Source organism: Rhododendron vialii, chromosome 13a (genome assembly GCF_030253575.1).
Source record: "Rhododendron vialii isolate Sample 1 chromosome 13a, ASM3025357v1".
In the NCBI taxonomy this organism is placed as follows: Eukaryota; Viridiplantae; Streptophyta; class Magnoliopsida; order Ericales; family Ericaceae; genus Rhododendron; species Rhododendron vialii.
In genome coordinates, this window is record NC_080569.1 from 14,187,338 (window position 1) to 14,200,520 (window position 13,183).

General features: G+C 37.3%; 1 protein-coding gene and 1 non-coding gene across 3 annotated transcripts; both read left to right on the plus strand.

Annotated features, from left to right (window-relative positions):
- The first annotated feature begins 3,655 nt into the window (after positions 1-3,655).
- On the plus strand, positions 3,656-12,701 carry LOC131314866 (CBL-interacting serine/threonine-protein kinase 23). Of its 2 annotated transcripts, none has more exons than XM_058343766.1 (15): positions 3,656-4,676; positions 7,009-7,071; positions 7,244-7,315; positions 7,408-7,515; positions 7,643-7,723; positions 7,886-7,939; positions 8,021-8,146; positions 8,953-9,042; positions 9,211-9,330; positions 9,416-9,535; positions 10,118-10,234; positions 10,712-10,768; positions 10,880-10,954; positions 11,663-11,741; positions 12,396-12,701. In XM_058343766.1, exons 1-15 carry the CDS (start codon positions 4,476-4,478, stop codon positions 12,416-12,418), a joined length of 1,386 nt encoding a protein of 461 aa, XP_058199749.1. In that variant the 5' UTR covers positions 3,656-4,475; the 3' UTR covers positions 12,419-12,701. The 2 variants fall into 2 exon arrangements, with proteins under 2 accessions (XP_058199749.1, XP_058199750.1); XM_058343767.1 differs by having other exon boundaries at positions 7,408-7,509; positions 7,637-7,723.
- On the plus strand, positions 9,710-9,817 carry LOC131315395 (small nucleolar RNA snoR100). Its single transcript, XR_009196729.1, has one exon. It is a non-coding gene; the product is annotated as a small nucleolar RNA snoR100 (small nucleolar RNA).
- Positions 12,702-13,183: the final 482 nt, after the last annotated feature.

The window sequence follows — 13,183 nt, forward strand, 5'->3', positions numbered from 1 at the left end:
AGTTGATAGTGTGCTTAAATTTTAAAATGCTTTTGATTCCATAGAACTGGGTGACTGCACTGTGCGTGCACGTGCTTGAGTGACATGTGACACATAAATTGAAAACATTTCAATGAGCATGCTTGTGTTATTATTTGTCGCATAGTTGGATTCATTGGGCGGAGGTTGATATATAGCACGCGTGTCAAGTTTTTTTTTGCGTGTGCTAATCGTTCGAACCGTGCCTTCAGGCACGGGCATGCACTAGTGAAGAGATAAGATAACTCAAACGAAGGGATAACCAGCTAGTGAATCTGTCTTCAGTGATTTCAAATTGTGGTCCATTAATGAAGAAAGATAATTAGAAAAAATAAAGCAACAAAGAAATGTTTTCCAACCCCAAGGAGTTTGGCCAAATAGGTAAAAGAAAACAAATAGTAAGTGATTGTTTTCTATAAGGTCGCTTGTTCGAATTTCACGTAGGCCAAACATTCCAAACTTTGAGGTCACTGGGGCTTTGTTCGTTTGGAGGTCTCAAAATCTCTAGGCACAATTTCCAATAAATTTTATATATCTATCTTACTCCACTCATTATTTTAAAAAACCTCCCTCAAAACCTCCAAATTTGTCCGATCGTTAACTTCGAGGGTTCAAAATTAGTTGAGATACATGCAAGCTAGCCGAACATAATAAATAAATAAAAACGTTCCTCTTTGGGAAGAGGGAATCTACTTAAGTAGGAGTACTATATTGGAGTACAATAATTCATTGTTTGAAGCATAATTCCAAAAGTCTCGGCCTAATCTCCAATATAATTTGTTCTAAAGGAGCCCACTTGTCACTTCCCCTAACAAAGCACGATAAGCCTATCATGATCAAAAGACTATTCAATAAATTAAATGCATAATGTTTAATGCATACCGTCCCGATCAAATGAAAAAATGTTCAATGCATACCAACGAACTCGGGAAGCTGAAAGGGTGTTCTGGATTCTCAAAAAAACATTTTTTGAAAAAGAAGATAATTTCAAATTTAAAAATTATGTGTTTACGTAAATAATTTTTCTACCAATATAAATCTTATTTGATAGATCTTATTGAAATTTTTTATACGGTACAAAAAAAAATCAAAAAATTAATTTTCATTTTCATTATATTTGAATTTGAAAATTGAAAAAAAAAAAAACTTTTAGAAAAGGAATGTAAACTGGAACGCAGCCTAACATTTGTATTGTCCCTCCAAGCGCTTCATTCAGACCGTTCGTCTCGGCAACCAATGGTCCGCATTTTAAAATAGTTCTTTCGTGAAAGAATTCCTTTAAAATTTGGACCATTCAAAATACTTTTGAACGGTTGAGATAGGCACTGCATTGCGTTGTCCTTATAAGAGACAACAGGCTCCCCGATCAGGCATACCAACGTTGGGGCTGTTGAGTTTCCTGTGGTAGTGAGGTACTCCGTACTCATCGAGCCAGTTTATGTGCCTACTGTGATGCCCCATAGCCAGGTTGACGTCGGATTCTGAAGGAGAGTCCTGGTAGGCATCTGAATGGGTGGTCACGGGTTCTACATTGCTAGGTGAATGCAAAATTCTGTGCTATATATAATAAATCATGGCCCTATCTTATACAAACAAAACCAAGGTCAAAATCTAATGGTTGTTGACGATATAACTATCAAGCAAAACTATGGTTACTCATTTAAATCATGCTTTTAAGAGTTCTTGTAAAAAATTAACTCATTTGAACGTCAGGCTTGATCAATTTTTGTCCCAAATTCGCAAAGAATAATTGAGTGTACTGATCAAATATTTTTCAATATCCGAATAAGCTAATTTTTTCTAGAATCTTTAATTAATAATTAAACAAATTAAACAACTCTGATCATTAGTATGAAACCTTGAAATGAATATCAAACAGTCTGGTGCACATTTAGCGGACACCAAATTGGTGTACCATCGTTGGGCTATACCTAATTATAAGCTTTTGTCTTTTGCATTTGTGTTGACAAAAATGCTTCTAAGTGTACATCCATTTGCACATTTTCTCACAGATAGTGTTGTGGATTCCACCGTTACTTGTGGGAGAGATGTAAAAATGAATGTAAATTTTGATGTATTCCTAGCATTGCTCTTGCGTTAATTTTGCTCTTATAATAGTAGGTGAAATTATACAATAGTTTGGGGATCCTGTCATGTGGTACTTCGGATTATTTAATAACCACATGTTTTTTGGGGTTCATACACGTAGTGCTGCCACATGGATTTAGTCCACCACCAGTTTGATAACCTAAATTCAGCACTTAAAACTAAATCAATTAAGTAATAAGTGATTCAGTAGGTTTGATAACCACATTTTACATTGCTTAACAAATTAAGTATCACTTAAAATATAAGCTAAAAAATTGAAAAAAATTAAGTAACTTTGAGCTATTTAATTCTGGTTAAATTTTTATGAATTTACATTCAACCATTATATTACCACTACAACCACTCCCACCAACACTTCCACCACTCCACCACCACCACCACCATCACTACTACTACACCACCACTCCTCCACCACCACATCACCACCACCACCACACCACCAACACCACCACCACCACCGCTCCTACCACCACTTCACCACCTCCACCACTCCCCCCCCATCACCATCACTCCACCACCACCGCCCCACCACCACCCCTACCATCCCTTCACCTCCACCACTCCCACGTACCACTCCACCACACCACACCACTCCACAACCACCACTACACCACCACTCTACCACCTCCACCACATCCACCACCATCACCACCGCCACCACCGCCGTCGCCACCACTCCCCCACTCCTCCACCATTCCACCACTCCTCCACCATTACCATAAGTATATTGTGACTGTTAGTAAATTAAGAGAGAATTGGAACAAAATTAATTTAGCATTTTTTTAATTCAGTACTTAATATATCTATCAAACAGTTTTTCAGCTTAAAAATTTCAGCATTCAGCTTTCAGTACTTAATTTTTCAGCTTTCAGTTTCAGTTTTCAGTCTTATCAAACAACCCCTAAGTGTATAACCCCTACAAGAATGTATAATTATAGAATGATTCAAAATATCACGTGACGATATTTGCTGAATATTGAATAGTTACTCGGTTGGTAGACCCTTGACAGGATGGAAACGACCTCCACCTGCTGCCAACTCAACCTTGAAGAACAGTAGCTATCATCCCCGGTTTGTTTATGAGTTTGCTCAAATAATTAATCATTGTTCAATTCTTGTGTTAGATGCACGAAAGTAATTGTTTGTGAATTCTCTTTTATGATGTGTTCGGCGGCGTTTCACTTTTAGAAAAAGAAGGTTTTGGAAAAAAAAAGATAATTTCAAGGTCAAAAATCTTGTGTTAACATAAATAATTTTCCTAATAATATGAATCTTGCTTAATAAATCTTATTAAGATTTTTTAAACGGTGTAAAAAAAATTTAAAAATTATTTTTCATTTTTCTTATTTTTGAATTTAAAATTACATTCTTTTTGAAAAAACAGGTTTTAAGAGAAAACGGAACGAAACTTCCCATTTTTTACTGAATTATAAAAAAATTTAATTAAAGTGCACATAAACTGATCTGAACATCCCAAAACTTAATAGACAATAGCAATTACTGCTGCTGCTGCGACTACGACTGCGCTACCGTCACGGTATTCTGTCTCCATCTTCCACGTTTTTAAACTAATCATTTTTCCAGTCATAACACATCGGCGGAGATTCAGCTTTCATCAGAGCTTGCAAAACCGTACCCGCAACATAGAGAGAGAGAGAGAGAGATTAACGACTTCTTCTTCCTTCCTATCGGAAAAACAGGAACCCCAAAATTCTCCCTACATCGTTCCCCAAAAAATCACACAAAATTCGCCTGATTCGATCCAACAAAACCACAATTCACCACCCGACAAACCATGTAAACAATTCCTTGTTCTTATTATCCCAGCAGTTATCGTTTCCGAACTCGAATCACACGTTTTTTTATTCTCTCTCGAAAAAAACCTCAATCAATAATGGAGGAATTCTCAGTGCCACCGCCTGTCGCTTCTCTCTCATCCCTCGCAGCGACTCTTCAGTTCCTCCGTGGCCTCCGTCTTCATTGAAGGCTTATAATTTCGTTTTAATTGGTTTAGTCCCGTTTTTTTACGGTTTCTATATCTGCTCTATCCGTTGCGTGTTTTATTTTTTCTCTGTAATTAACTTAAAAAGGAAATATGAATGTGGGGAAGTCCCAGGTTTGGCAGCCTTGTAAGAGAAAGCGGTTTTGATTTCTAGAGAGAGAGAGGGGGGGGGGAGAGAGAAAGCGATTCATATCAAGAATAAGCAATGGATGGTATCTGTATCATCTGTGAAATCTCCGTTTCCTAACAGTTGTAGATCTTAAGGTTACGGAAAGAGATACATACATTGAAGGAGAAAGAGAGAAAAAAACATATACTTTACAGAGAGAGAGAGAAAGAGAGAGAGATGGCTTCGCGATCGAGTGGCGGTGGTGCGAGCGGGAGCGGGATTGGGAGGACGAAGGTTGGGAGATACGAGCTGGGGAGGACGCTCGGGGAGGGGACGTTTGCGAAGGTGAAGTTTGCTAGGAATACGGAGACAGGAGAGAATGTGGCTATTAAGATTTTGGACAAGGAGAAGGTTCTCAAGCATAAGATGATCGGTCAGGTACTTTCTCGATCTTCCAACTTTGATATATTGATTCTCTGATGTTTTGAATATGCTTGATGGATTTTGGGACAGAGATTCCATGTGGGTGTTTGCCAAAACTTTTAATGGGTAAAAATAAAAAGTAAAAACTCTTTTCTTTAGAGCAGAATATGCAATATAGATTCCTTGTGGGTTTGCCAAGATTTTAGATGGGGAGACCTGTTTTTCGAGCAGAAGCAGAATCTAAAAGCACCAAAATGCGGCTTCTCAGAATATGTTTAAGTAGCCTTTTTTTTTTTTTGTTCCTTCTCAAAAGTACATGCAAGTTGGCAAACTTTGTGTGGCGCCAGAATCCAAAACCTGGGACTGATTGGCGTTTTAGTAGTTTGACCTGGGTTGGCTTCTGATTTTTCCAGTGGTGGTAGTTAGAATCTGGTTGAATGTGAGTTTAACAGGAATCCTCTGACTGATTGGGCTTTTTAGTGGTTTAGCATATATGGGCTTTTGATTTTGCAAGTGGTATAACAGTTAGATTCTATTTGATTAGGTGTTTAACAAGGATGCCTCGACTGAAGGGCCTTTTAATAGTTTGAACTGTATTGGTCCTGAATTTCAAAGTGGGAATTGTTAAGATTCTGCTTGAATAGGGGTGCAACAGAGATGCCATGACTTGTTGGTTCTTCAGTAGTTTAATAATTATTGGCTTCTGATTTTACTTGTGTTAATAGTTATATTCCCCTTTGGTTCAAGTCTAACAGAAATTCAATGATTGCTTTTCAAGAGTTTTACATGTATAGCTTCGGATTTTCCAAATTGTCATGGGTGAACACAAGGGGGTGCCCGGGCCCCTGCACAACTCTAAATATTCTCATTAGTTTTTATAATTGTACTGTATTAGTTTTTCAGGTTAATTACAAGAAGTTATACGGGATGCCCCTGCAAATCTCTTGGTCGAAAAAATTCTCAAAATACCTACACATGTGGAAAAAACCTTCTAAAATATCAAGTTATGAACCCTTTCTTGGTCGCATTTGTAAAACTATATGATGGCTATATACATAAACACAATTTTTTCTTTTCCTTGACCAAATAGCAATATATACATATGCAATATAATCCTTGTAATCAATATAGAAATACATGTAGTTCTTCAGACCCCCACCGACTACAAATTCTGCGTCCGCCAATGCACTTACGTAGTAGTTAGGTTCCGCTTTAATGGTTTAACAGAATTCCTTGCATGATTGGCTTTAATGGGTGTTTTTTGCAGCTGAACTTATGTAAAAACTGATAATTGGAAAGCAAAAGCCAGAAAGAATCATAATTTAGCTTCTAAATAATTTATTTATTTTTTCAGCTTTTGGAAGTTGTTTTTGACACGCCTTCCTACTATACTTGAGCTCCAACAATGCCTCTTATTAGTTTGAGACTTTCCAAATAGTTGTAGTCAGACTGTGATTGAATACCGCGAAGCTTGAGGACATATGAGTTTTGGAATTTGTATGTTGTTAAGTTTTGGCTGTCTATTTGGTGTATAGTATATACTGCTCTGGCTATTATGTAGAACAGTAGAAGTGAGGTCTCCAATTCAATGCAGTGAATACACTGTGCATGTCCCAGTTGGGTATGGTCTTTTCCCTTTCATCAGATGGGCACATCTGAGTGTAGAATCTTCACATGTTAATGAAATTGGAACGCGCAGATATCAAAGAATCTGCTGCTGATCATGAAATTTTGTTTGGACAGCCAGAAACCTGAGAAAAGCAAAAGATATTAAAATTGGAATCATTAAGCTTTTAGCCTCTAAAACTGGCATATCTGGTTAAATAGTTCATAAGAATATGGGTGTCACAATTTTATCCAGCAAATGATTGTACAAGTGATTAATGGAGTTTGTACTTTTCCCTTTTTACTGAGAGGAACTGCAAAATATAGATCATTCGATTGTCAATTTAATGGAAAATCAACACAACACACACACTAACCAAAGTTTATTTTTCATTGGTTTTGGTTATGTTCCTCAAGTGTCTCATAAGTTGAAGCAGAGCTGATCTATGATTATGGTTAATTTTGTGCACTTCCTCATAAAATGTCTCAAACTATTAATTGCAAATTCATCTTATGTTAAATTTGTTGTTTCACCTATTTAGGTTAACTAGACGAGATAACCTCCGTGCAAGTTGCCTCTTTTTAGCACTTAATTCTTTTGACCTTTTAGTTTTTTAGTTCTTTTTTTTGTTGTTGTTGTGTTGTTGGAATACATATGCATCCTTGTTCAAGCTCTTCTTTTTTATACGCTCCTTTACCTCCTAAACTTGGTCTGCAACACAAATGTGTTTTCTCTCTGCAGATTAAACGTGAGATTTCAACCATGAAACTAATCAGACATCCAAATGTCATTCGTATGTATGAGGTCAGAATGTGCTTCCATGCTTATTCTATCAGATTTAAAGTTGCAGCAGCATGGCTTTTAATAAAAGGAGAAATAGTGCATTGATTGGGGAATGTTTTGCATTGATGAATCAGCAATTTTACTTTTAGACAACTCATATATGTCTTGACTGACTCTATATTCTCTGTTGTAGGTTATGGCCAGCAAGGCAAAAATTTACATTGTTTTGGAATTTGTGACTGGGGGTGAACTATTTGACAAAATTGTAAGAAGTGATTTCGCTTTGCCTAAAACAATAATCTTGTTCTGTGCAATTTGCAAGATTGTGATATTTTTGAGTTAATTTATGGGAGCTAGGCTAGTAAAGGGAGATTGAAAGAAGATGAAGCAAGGAAGTATTTTCAGCAGCTCATAAACGCGGTGGATTACTGCCACAGCAGAGGTGTTTTCCACAGAGACCTGAAGGCAAGGCTGTGACTAATCTTCAAATTATAATTTCCCTCAAACTCAAGTCTTCATATACATATCGTTCAGAGATTTTTTAAAATCAGAAGTTCAGTTTTAAGCATTATTATTCTTTTATAACTCACAGCCTGAGAATCTGCTACTGGATGCAAATGGAGTTCTTAAAGTTTCAGATTTTGGATTAAGTGCTCTACCTCAGCAAGTTCGAGTAAGCATTACTGTTCCCTATTCCTTGTTGGAATAATTGTTATTTCAAGTGCCACGATTATTCTGTTAGTGTTGATGGTAATGTAATAGTCATTCCACAATTTTATTCATACCACTACGGATAAAAGACTTAAAATTTGAGCTTCTGACCCTTTTTATGCAGGAAGATGGGTTACTACATACCACCTGTGGAACACCAAATTATGTTGCTCCTGAGGTATTTTTGTGGCTTCTGGTGCAATTATTTTTATCCACTCTTTCAAACTACTGGTTTTACTCTTTTTCTTTACTTCCACAGGTGATCAACAATAAAGGATATGATGGAGCTAAGGCAGATCTGTGGTCTTGTGGTGTGATCCTGTTTGTCCTCATGGCCGGGTATCTTCCTTTTGAGGAGTCCAACCTCATGGCATTATACAAAAAGGTTTTCTTTCTTTTTGCTTTTTCTTTTTTCCATTGGGTTATTTTGTCATCTTTCTTTCTTCCCTATTTGGTTATTTGCCACATTGTCTTACTTTATACTACTTGATCTATGAGGACAGTTAAATATTTTTTATGTTCAGTTGTTTTTTTGGTGAGATTTAGGTGAAGCGTCTTGATCAAGTCTCATGTATCAATGCTAGTTTTACTCAAATCTACTGCAAAGATTATAAATGCTTTTTGTACCCAACTGGAAAATGCTTTGGTCAAGTGTAACCAGCAATTTCTTCTTCCAATTGCATCAATACATGTAACTATGTAAGCAACAATTTTTACAGTAGCAACCTATTTTTGGATCTCTCTCTTGATTTTCTGTAAATTCTCTCACATAAGGATCGACAACGCATCTCTTGAACTGCTCTAAAATATTTTGCTCTAGGGACTAGGGAGCTTCATGTTTGTTTTTTATGTCTATGCAATATGAGCTCCAAAATATTGTTCCTTGGAACAGCACAGCAGGGTTTCTTTGCAGACTTGCAGTTACATTTAGAGAGCTGCAGTGATGGAACAGGAGACCAAAAGAGTGAACATTTATTTTTCTAATGCCAGAATGCGTATTTATCATGTATTGCATAGGGAACAGTATATGGCTGAACAACGTATCTGCCATAGTTTGGTAATAGATAATCATCTGCATGCCTGATAAAAGATAATCATCTGCATGACTGGATCAGTATGAGGGTATGCCATTTACATGTTTCTGCTTTCTTAAGGTGGAAATATAAGTAGAGAAGGACTTCCCATTTGCAGATATTCAAGGCTGAGTTCACATGTCCTCCATGGTTTTCCTCGAGTGCAAAGAAACTAATAAAAAGAATCCTGGATCCTAATCCAACGACAGTATGTGCACTTTTCTCTCACTCTAGTGGTTAAAATGCAGTAAACTTTGTTTTCATTTGTTTACGGGAAAAATTGCATTCATAATATTCAATGTTTGTGTGAAATTCCCTCTTCTGATTTAAGGTGCCTGTAATGCTAACGCCATTTATACTTTTTGGTGTAAAACAGCGCATTACAATTGCTGAGGTCATTGAGAATGAGTGGTTTAAGAAAGGGTACAAGCCACCTACTTTTGAACAGGCAGATGTTAGTCTTGATGATGTGGATGCAATTTTTAATGAATCAGGGGTAACAATCTCTTGTTTATAATATTTGATAAGCACTCTGATTACATTCCTTTTGGAGTATTGATTATTTTTGTTTTGATGTGAAGGATTCTCCAAACCTTGTTGTGGAAAGGCGGGAAGAACGACCTCCCGTCTCTTTGAACGCTTTTGAGCTTATCTCTAAATCACAGGGTCTCAACCTTAGTTCCCTATTCGAAAAGCAAATGGTACGTCAAAGGCGTACAGCTTCGTTTTTTTACGCTTGGTACCTGATTCTCTGATGTAAAGATCTTTTGAATCAAATCATATTGTGCATTTGTCAATGAAGCCCATGTTATCTCTTGAGGGAATTATGATCTAGCTTTATATTTTATTGTGTGCATACCGATGCTTTGGACTATAAATGAAGAAAGTATGGTAATGTGCACATAAATTAATTTGGGTCTCTAGGCATGCCCTCTTTGATGCCATTTAGTTTTGATTTGGGGGCATGGTTCCACAACAAAACAGGTATAAGGGGGCCACTGTTTCAGTGGTATTTTGTGAGTAGCCACTTTGTGCATATTGCCAAAGGCTAGGTCTGTATCTAATCCTCCCCGCCCATACCCCCAATGATTGGGGACTAAATGGGTTCTGCTATGTTTGTTTGTTTGTTTGTTTGTTTGATGACTTAGTTAAATGCTGTTTCTATATATCGGATAGACCTTCACCTTGTTCTGTTGCATTTGGGAAGTTTGTAAAAAGGGAAACAAGAATGTTCATATTCTTGGAGCTTATGATTGATGCCTGACATCTGTTCTGGTGAACAGGGGCTTGTTAAACGGGAAACAAGATTTACTTCTAAATGTCCTGCCAGTGAGATTATCTCCAAAATTGAGGAAGCAGCTGTGCCTCTGGGTTTTGATGTGAAGAAAAACAATTACAAGGTGCAGTTAGCATTTTTTCCTGGCCTCTCGCTGTTTGCACTTTTCTCCCCCTGATAATGGCCCCTTGTGTCCTCTTGTTATAATGCCTTGGGGCCTGTAAGCTATCGTTACAATTGAATAGAATTTGGTAGTGGATTCTTGTCCTCCATTTCCTGAAGAATTTTTCTGGAACTTTTTCATTTTTTCTGGTTTAATTTAGAATAAATTACTTTATAAAGAACTCAGTGAAATACATTTTTTTAGAGTAATTTGACTAAATCCAAGAAATCAGGCTTCCTGCAACCTGATATCATTGCTGATAATTTCACTTCCTGTGTTTAGCTAATTTTAGTGCTAGGTTTGATATATTCTGTGGATCTGATTTCATACGATGGCTTGGTCCAAGGAGAACACTACTATGTCATGAACTCTCTAGATCCCAATCAAGTTTTTTCTATTCTCCCTCTCCTTATGATACTATTTCTGTGTCAATCCCAGCTGAAGCTTCAAGGGGAGAAAACTGGGCGTAAGGGTCATTTATCCGTCTCAACAGAGGTATGTTTCTCCTAGGGGCTTTCTTCATGTTATCCTCTGTTGAAATAGAAATCACTAGAACAGAATTTAGGTGCTGTAATTGAGACAGTCTGGAAATAATTTTCCAAACAGGTTTTTGAGGTGGCTCCTTCACTATGTATGGTTGAGCTTCGCAAGGCTGGAGGTGATACCTTAGAATTTCATAAGGTATGGTTGTGAAGTGTCATTGCAAATGTAACATTGTGCGTAAATGCTGCTGCAATTATTTATAGACTATTTTATGAACCACATACCATTCATGCTAGTGACGGCAGTGAGCCATGGCCAGAATTTTCTTTGATTTTATGCTTAGTAAAAGCAAGTCCTAAGAAGTTGGTAGCAGGTTGTCCCTTTGCTCAGCTGATCATAAAATCATATGTTTTATACTCCTGTTAGATGCTCGACACTTGGATGAGGGTATGGGACATATATCTGGCAGATGTGGTTAGGCATCCGTCAGTCGTTCTCATGTTAGACACTCAAGACATTTGGATAAGAGAATGCTGTAAATGTCAGGAACCTGTAGTTAGATACCCATTAAACGGACATCAGTAATTTGAGTTCCTATATTACTATATATGAAAGTTGAAACAACCAGATTATGAGTGAAATGCTCTATGAAACATTATACACGCTCTTTGATCATTTTATTATCCCCTTTGCATAAATAAAATACTTTTCACTCTTGACCAATCCACACTTGATAGTTACCCAAGTCTATGTAACCAAGGAAGAACCAGATGCAAAATCCTGATCATCCATCTGCTTTGCCTCATGAAATATTAACTGATGTATCTGCGTTGAAGCCAAAAGCTACCCTTTCATGGATCAGTGTCCATGTTATAAGCTCAATCTTACTCTTTCTCTTGATTGCAGTTCTACAAAAATCTGGCAACTGGTTTGAAAGATGTAGTCTGGAAAACAGGAGATGAAGCGAAAGAGGAAGCCAATGATGGTTAGTATGTTGTAGTGACATATTCTTTCTGAATAATGGGATTGACCAGTAACTTGTTTGAGCCTAATAACTGGGCCAGTAGGAGGTGGGTTGTTATGACTTATGAGTGCATATCATGGTCTACGTGGTGGGGGCCACCTCTAGGATCTTGTATGAGCGTGATGATGTGCTATACCGGGCTAAATGCTACACAATAGCTACCAAGGGAAGGAGGTTGGGCCAATGCAACGAGTAGGTTGGATCATAAGGTTGGGTGATTATGAGAACCCTCACCAGCATATATATATCTATAACCACCTACCTATTACAACTTGGACTTTGGCATTTTGGGCCATGTTAGGATCCAACAAGTTACTGGGCAGTGGTCTACTTGGGTCGTCGTGCAAATGAACTATTGCTAGCATGATTGGAGAAAATGCATGACATTGGATATAAAGTTTCTGACTTTATATGATGTTAACGTTTTCCCATTCTAAAAAATAAGGGGCAGTAGCTTCAAGATTACTCTAAATAGGGAATCACGAGCAAGCTGGTGATAGGTATTGTTCTTGTGCCTTGGATAAAATTACTCTTAAGAAGTAGGAGCTTCCCCATCTTAAAAATAAGGGGCAGTAGCTTCAAGATTATGACCCATATGCTGTTTCAATTTTACAGGTGTTCGTACGGTCTCCTCTTAATCATCAGCTCGCTCTCAAGAGATAATTGGTGGAAATGTCGCCAAATTTTCAGGCACCAGAATCCTAGGCTAGTCGTATTATATGTTCTTAATATGTACGTGGCGGAGTGTAAGATCTGGACTCCTCTCGTTTGTTTTTTTTCTTGTTATATCAGTTTGCCATCAATAAAATATAGTGGGTTATTGGTTTTGATGGAAAATAGCTTGGCATCGTTTCAATGTGCTTCATTGGATGGTTTTTCTGTTCTACTAGAAATTTAAAATAGGTTGAAACCTTTGCACTACTGAAATTTGTAGAGGTCCTCAGATGTTTGCACCTTGCACAATCATGATTTTGGCACTCCAAATATTGATAATCACACTCCAATATTTGTCTTTTAGTGTTTATGTTATGTGTATTTTGAACACTAAAAGACAAATATTGGAGTGTGGTTAACAAAAGCGGAGTGCCGAGATCAATTGAGGTAAAATGTCCTTACATATTGATTTCTTCTTCGATTAAGTTGGGTGTTAAACTGTTAAGAAAGCCAATAAATGGCAACAATTTGGGAGGTGGAATCCTCTGTTTTGAGAAATTGTATCAGTTCTCATGATCTCGTTTAAAAGTGTGGGACTGTGGAGTACCATGTTGGCCGGCCACTTGATCCAGAGGTGAGGGTATGAGATATGCGTTTGATTTTTTTACTTGAGCATCAATGGAAGAAACATATTTGTGCATTATGTATGTCATATGACTCTTTTTTTTTTATTGATCATGAGTCATATG

Bases quoted from the DNA above. Each gene is read 5' to 3' on its own strand.
- LOC131314866 (XM_058343766.1), top strand. From the start codon at position 4,476: ATGGCTTCGCGATCGAGTGGCGGTGGTGCGAGCGGGAGCGGGATTGGG. The intron at 7,516-7,642 runs GCAAGGCTGTGA...TATAACTCACAG, and splicing joins TTTTCCACAGAGACCTGAAG to CCTGAGAATCTGCTACTGGA. The intron at 7,724-7,885 runs GTAAGCATTACT...CTTTTTATGCAG, and splicing joins CTCTACCTCAGCAAGTTCGA to GAAGATGGGTTACTACATAC.